The sequence below is a fragment of the Nicotiana attenuata genome, chromosome 2 (assembly GCF_001879085.1).
Source record: "Nicotiana attenuata strain UT chromosome 2, NIATTr2, whole genome shotgun sequence".
NCBI classification, from domain to species: domain Eukaryota; kingdom Viridiplantae; phylum Streptophyta; class Magnoliopsida; order Solanales; family Solanaceae; genus Nicotiana; species Nicotiana attenuata.
In genome coordinates this window covers 24,086,383-24,093,139 of record NC_031990.1, presented here as the reverse complement: position 1 = coordinate 24,093,139, position 6,757 = coordinate 24,086,383, and the positions used below count along the sequence as shown (strand labels likewise).

The 6,757-nt window shown below is 35.6% G+C and overlaps 1 protein-coding gene across 1 annotated transcript in view; it reads left to right on the top strand.

Moving 5' to 3' along the window:
• The window catches only part of LOC109205518 (homeobox-leucine zipper protein MERISTEM L1-like), a 6,505-nt gene extending 2,175 nt beyond the window's left edge, over positions 1 to 4,330 (top strand). Inside the window, exons 4-12 of the mRNA XM_019368233.1 lie at positions 293 to 481; positions 1,311 to 1,751; positions 1,849 to 1,950; positions 2,121 to 2,321; positions 2,441 to 2,615; positions 2,709 to 2,980; positions 3,226 to 3,321; positions 3,415 to 3,798; positions 4,007 to 4,330. Of these exons, the coding sequence (XP_019223778.1) occupies positions 293 to 481; positions 1,311 to 1,751; positions 1,849 to 1,950; positions 2,121 to 2,321; positions 2,441 to 2,615; positions 2,709 to 2,980; positions 3,226 to 3,321; positions 3,415 to 3,786 (1,848 nt within the window). The 3' untranslated portion in view covers positions 3,787 to 3,798; positions 4,007 to 4,330. The remainder of the gene's footprint in view (positions 1 to 292; positions 482 to 1,310; positions 1,752 to 1,848; positions 1,951 to 2,120; positions 2,322 to 2,440; positions 2,616 to 2,708; positions 2,981 to 3,225; positions 3,322 to 3,414; positions 3,799 to 4,006) is intronic.

Genomic DNA, 6,757 nt, shown 5'->3' with positions numbered 1-6,757 from the left:
TATATATTAAGAAAAGGGACCTAGAGTATTTTTGTGGTTATAAAAGTTTCTCATTAAGGGTAGAATTGTAAGTTTAAGCTAAATTGTTACCAAATTTAGAAAGGGTTCATTCTTTTTGAAACGGACAAAAAAGGAAATAGGTTCACATAAATTGGAACAGAGGGAGTATCATTAAGCTTTGGATACCTGCATCGAATATAAATGGTTGACAAAGATTCAAACATTTAGGAATCCATTAAAAAAATTAATGAATTAGCTGCAAATTGAGGTATTTTGGTGTTAACTACTGCAGGCTCAACATGAACGATCTGAGAACACACAATTGAGGAATGAAAATGAGAAGCTACGAGCTGAGAATATAAGATATAAAGAAGCACTTAGCAATGCAGCATGCCCAAATTGTGGAGGGCCTGCAGCCATAGGCGAGATGTCCTTTGATGAGCAGCACTTGAGGATTGAAAATGCTCGTCTTAGAGAAGAGGTAATCATATGTCCATTTTGTTCTATGTTTGCTTGTCGCAAATACTCTCAGTAAAAAAAAAATGAATCTTGGTACTTTATAAAAAGTTGTTTGTTGCATTTTCAGATTTATTATGGATTATTACACTATAGGTAATGGATTTCATGACCATCTAGTTAAAAGATATGTTGTAAAACGTTAATTGCCTCATTTCAGTTTTCTAATGCCACTTATGATAGACTATTACTCTCTCTGGTCCACCTTAACTGATTTTTGGTTGTTTTCACTCTTATTAAAGAATCCAATCTTTTAAAATTATTTAACTATAGAATTGACCATATTAACCTTAATTTGGTCATTAAAAATACAACAAATACTCTTAGGCTTTTTGAAATAAAGAAGTTAATTCTTTCTTGATATCTGAAAAAATCAAATATTGTGAACTACAAAAAAAGGCCAAAATATTAATTAAAGTGGACCGGAGGGAGTATATCTATATTGAATTGCGTGACCATTTATTTTATAAGTGTTAACATGCTTTTTAACATGCTCTCTCATCTTCTTCAATGGACTGTGCACGTAAGAAATTTTTTTTGATAATGTTATGATATTAATAATACTCGAACACCTAGGACCTTCTTGCTCTAGTTTGGTATCATATTGAATTGTGTGATAATGATATGATATTAATACTCGAACCCCTAGGACCGTCTTGCTCTAATTTGATATCATATTGAATTGTGTGATCGTCTCATTTAACAGTTAAATTCTCTTAGTGCAAATTTTACTGACTATTTAAAAATTATGCTTCGGTGGAAGTATAAAAGTTAAATTTGTATTTATCCTACAGATTGACAGGATATCTGGAATTGCTGCGAAATATGTTGGAGGGAAACCACTGCTTAATTTTCCTCAAATTCCTCCGCCTGAAGCATCTTGCTCACTGGATCTTGGTTTTAGGCCTCAATCAAGCCTACTTGGAGAGATGTACAGTGCTGGTGATCTTCTCAGAACTGCAATATCAGGCCTTACAGATGCTGAGAAGCCTATTGTTATTGAGCTTGCTGTTGCTGCAATGGAGGAACTTATTAGAATGGCTCAATCTGGAGAACCCTTATGGATGCCAAGCCCAAACATCAATTCTACTGAGATATTAAGTGAGGAGGAATATGTCAGAAATTTCCCTCGAGGGATTGGCCCAAAACCATTGGCACTAAAATCTGAAGCCTCAAGAGAATCAGCAGTTGTTATTATGAATCATATTAATTTAGTTGAAATTTTGATGGATGTGGTAGGAATTATTTTTATGGTGGTTTTGTTTATTCTTCATTGTTGTTTTTTCATAACTGATTTTTCTGTTTTGTTAATTGTTCTTGTATCGATTTTAGAACCAATGGACAAATGTTTTTGCTGGCCTAGTATCAAAAGCAATGACCCTTGAAGTATTGTCTACTGGCGTAGCAGGAAATTATAATGGAGCATTGCAAGTGGTATTGTTCTACTACTAGATATGTTTCTTGTACTACTCTTTGTTTATATATATATATGACATTATTATTATTTGAAAATGTGAACCTAGTACTGCAAATTCTTTCATTTTTTATGAAATGGATGGATATATTCTAATGGATATTTCTGTTGTTACGTTTTAATATTTTAGATGACAGCTGAGTTCCAGGTTCCTTCTCCACTTGTTCCAACTCGTGAGAACTATTTTGTGAGATATTGTAAACAACATGCTGATGGGACTTGGGCAGTGGTTGATGTTTCCCTTGACAATTTGCGCCCTACTTCAGTGTCGCGCTGCAGAAGAAGGCCATCCGGTTGTTTAATTCAAGAATTGCCAAATGGTTATTCCAAGGTAATGCCACTTTTGAAAGTTTATACTATTACCTGATAATGTAATTAGAAAACTATAAATATTGTCACTGCATAAAAGTTAAACTCTCTATTATGTACTTAACACTTTGTTATTTATAGGTTACGTGGGTTGAACACGTTGAAGTGGATGAAAAAGCTGTCCACAGCATCTACAAACCTCTTGTCAATTCAGGCCTTGCATTTGGAGCAAAACGCTGGGTAGCAACATTAGATAGACAATGTGAACGGCTTGCAAGTGCAATGGCTAATAACATCCCAACAGGAGATGTTGGAAGTAATACAAATAAATCCCTTAATTTAGTTTTCTTCCTTATTCTAATGGTAAATTCATTGTGAATCACTACTAGTGTTTTCTATTAATATGCAGTCATCACAAGTCCAGCTGGACGAAAAAGCATGTTAAAACTGGCTGAGAGAATGGTGATGAGTTTTTGTGCTGGTGTTGGTGCCTCGACAACTCACACGTGGACAACATTGTCTGGAAGCGGTGCTGATGATGTTAGAGTCATGACTAGAAAGAGTATAGATGATCCAGGAAGACCTCCTGGTATAGTCCTGAGTGCTGCAACATCTTTTTGGCTTCCAGTTTCTCCTAAGAGGGTTTTTGATTTTCTCCGGGACGAAAACTCTAGAAGTGAGGTAAATAATTAAGTCAAATTATCTATGTTGTGATGCATATTAATAGTGATATTGTACTATCTTTTCAACCAAAAAGGTTAAACTGATCATCTGATATAAGTCAAATTTACATATTGTGTCACCAAATTTAAATGGTAATAGGTCTACTTAACTTTTATTGAACTTATACCGACGTCATGTGATATATTACACCACTATCACATTGATGATTAATGATACTCCATCACATCATTGCATATGTACAGTGGGATATTCTTTCAAATGGAGGGCTTGTTCAAGAAATGGCACATATTGCAAATGGTCGTGATCCTGGAAACTGTGTATCTCTACTCCGTGTTAATGTATGGTCTTCTTATTATGTACCTCATTATATTCACCTGTGTTCTCTCTTGCTAGTGTGCAAAAAACTAAAGCAAGATTCTCTGTTTCTGTAGAGTGGAAACTCAAACCAGAGTAATATGTTGATACTCCAAGAGAGCTCCACTGATTCAACAGGCTCGTATGTTATTTATGCACCAGTCGATATCGTTGCCATGAATGTGGTGTTAAGTGGTGGTGACCCTGACTATGTTGCTCTCCTACCATCTGGTTTTGCTATCCTTCCAGACGGATCGACAATTCACAGTGGAGATAATCCAGAGGTTATTAGTAATGGTGGTGGATCTTTATTAACTGTTGCATTTCAAATATTGGTTGATTCAGTCCCTACTGCAAAACTTTCCCTTGGATCAGTGGCGACTGTCAATAGTCTCATCAAGTGCACTGTTGAAAGAATTAAAACAGCTGTAACATGCGAAAATGCTTGATCCAAATTTATGGTAACGTACACTTCTTTTAACTTACTACATCAATTATTTCCTGCAATTTTAATGTTACCAAATTAGGATTACTATATACATTTATCTGTTACTGTAGGTAATCTTAACCTGACGGTGAAGCTGTACACTGTCAGTTTATACAAGTTAAACTCTTATTATGAATTTATAGTCTATAATTTTGAACTTATCATAGTGTTTTTGGGATCAGTGGCAGACTTTGAAGAGAAAGGAGTTAAAAGAAAGTTGCATTATATACATGCATTTGTGAGACAACGGGAAGGAGTCGAGAACGCACCTCAAGGAAATCCTTGCAATGTGGTGAGTTTGTTGTTTGGTTAAAATTAGATAAGCAGTAGGAATTTCACCACCCTGCTAGGGTTTGTAGGTTCGGGTATTGACTTCACCAGTACTGAACTTTTGATATGTAAACCAGGGCCTTATTACTTATCAGCATATAGTATAAACTAGAAACAAAGCTTTTGTTTGGACTTTTTAATTTCAGTTGGTATATTTCTTTGTGTTTTTGAAAGAAGTTTAGTTTTACTTCTGAGACTTTTTTTATGTTTGCTAACAAGTTCGTGCGCACGTGTTTTTCACAAGTTGTTGCATTTGAAATATATGGAATCAGTTTCCTGCTGAGAGGTTAAATTAAAGTTCATAGTCCTATCTATTGAATGAAAATTGTAAAATGATTCTTCTTAAAGCCATGAGTGTGATTCATGCATGGTTTACAACTTGTCACATACTTAGCGAAAAATCAAAATCGGTTTAACTTGAAAACTTTTTTCCTTTAACTATACGAGTTAATTAAGTTTATTGATGATAAGAAAAGGGTAAAATGGGAACATGAGGAAGCAACTAGAAGAAGGCCGGAGAAAAAACAATCTGGTTTTTAATATTAGGTTTGGTAAAGAAAGAAAATGTAGTCATACTTTGTTTAATACAGTATATATGTTATCTCATTCAAATCATAACATAATTGTACCATATCTAATATGAAAACGCCACTGCATATTTCTGGCAAAATGAACATTATATATCTACTCAAGTACATATTTTACCTTTATTGCAAGCATTTCCAACTGAAATAGACCTATATTGAGAAAGGAAATAGAAAAATATTTCTATAGTGTGTAGGATAAGAGAACCACACTAAATTTAATGGCATCAACTTTTGGAGTTGTTGCATATCACATTAATGAGCTGTGCAAGACTTTGGTAAGAGTTCAGTAATGCCAGTTCTCCTGGTGGTTCCCATTTCTGGCACTAAATGCAAATCCTATTGCTATACAATGGAGCAATATCATTGCTAAAAATATTGAACACCTTAATTAGTCCTTATAATACTTACTACTTAATATACCTTAAAAGGAAAATTAATGCACTTGAATCTTACCGTCTAATGGAGTACTTAATTAGAGGAATTGTCCTTGTTTCAGCGTATACCTGATCGCTGAAAGTCATAATGAAGGAACGTGCATCATGCAACTGATATACATCGACAAATGTAAAAGATTTTCTTACGTTATTTCATCTCTGAACACTATATCACTACTAGAAATCCGGTAAAAAGCGACCACAAAAAACAACAAAAGTTGGTCGCTTATAGGCCAAAAAGCGACCAAACATGCCTGGTCGCAATATTGCTGGTCCCTTTATTTTAGCGACCAACTTTGGTCTCTAAGGTAAAAGGACCAAATATTCCGGGTAAAGACTATAGCGACCAAAGTTGGTCGCTATATTATTTTAATAATATAATTTTGGCGACCAACGTTGGTCTCTAAATGTAAAATACGTTATTTATTTATTTATTATTAATCATAAAAAGCGACCAACTTTGGTCTCTAATCCAAATATTATATTTTAAAATCTGAAAAATAGAGACCAAGGTTGGTCGCTTTTTTATTATTTTTTTTTAAAAATTAGCGACCAACTTTGGTCGCTAATTTCAAGAATTTAAATTTTTTTAAAATATAAGCGACCAAAGTTGGTCGCTATATTTTCAGAAATTATTTTTTTTAATGGATAGCGACCAAGGTTGGTCGCTTTTTGAGAATTCTGGGTAAAAAGCGACCAACTTTGGTCGCTATTGCCCAGAAAATTATTTTTTTTAATAGAAAAGCGACCAAAAAGAGACCAAAGTTGGTCGCTTTTCTGGGTATTATTTTGGCAGAAACTGCCTGTTTTGGCAGCTACACCACCTACCAGTCATACCAAATCCCTATTACAAGCAACAACAACAACAATACCAACAACAACACAACAACAACACAACAACAACAACAACAACACAAAAACAACATTAAAACCAACAAAGTTTAAAATTCAATAGAACTACCACATTAAGCTAACCAAACTAAGTTAACTCTTATTACAACCCCAATAGAAAACCAATTCTATTTGTCTAGTTCAAAGTGTATAAAAGTCAATGAGTGTTTTGTACATCATTATCATCACCGTCTGATGAACTTCCATCACCATGACGGTATCCAGAAGGGTCTACTTGTCAAGGGCGGGAACAACAATCACGGGGAGGACGGGAGGAACGAGCACTTGGAGGACGGGAGGAACGAGCACGGGGAAGGCGAGCCTCTGGCGATGACTCACGAGATCGGGGAATCGAAAAAGCTCCAGAAGCTAAGAGAGATTTGAGCTGCTCTTGCATGCCAATGTACTGAGCATCTCTAAGCTTTTCTCTTTCCTTGGCCGCTTCTAGCTCGGATGTGAGCTTTGTCACAGTCTCCCGCATAGCGGAGAGGCTCTCCCCATCAAGTTGCTCGGCTTGCGAGGAAGTCCCGATTCCTTGCATTCCACACTTATAGTGATGTAATTTCTCAGTAGGAAGCCCGTATACCTTCCCTCATTTTGGACCGCCTGCAGCCTCCGTCCACATTCTTTCAACATCCTCTCTGAAGGTTAGATTGGCTCGCCCGACTCATTAGGTGGCTGAATGCGTATG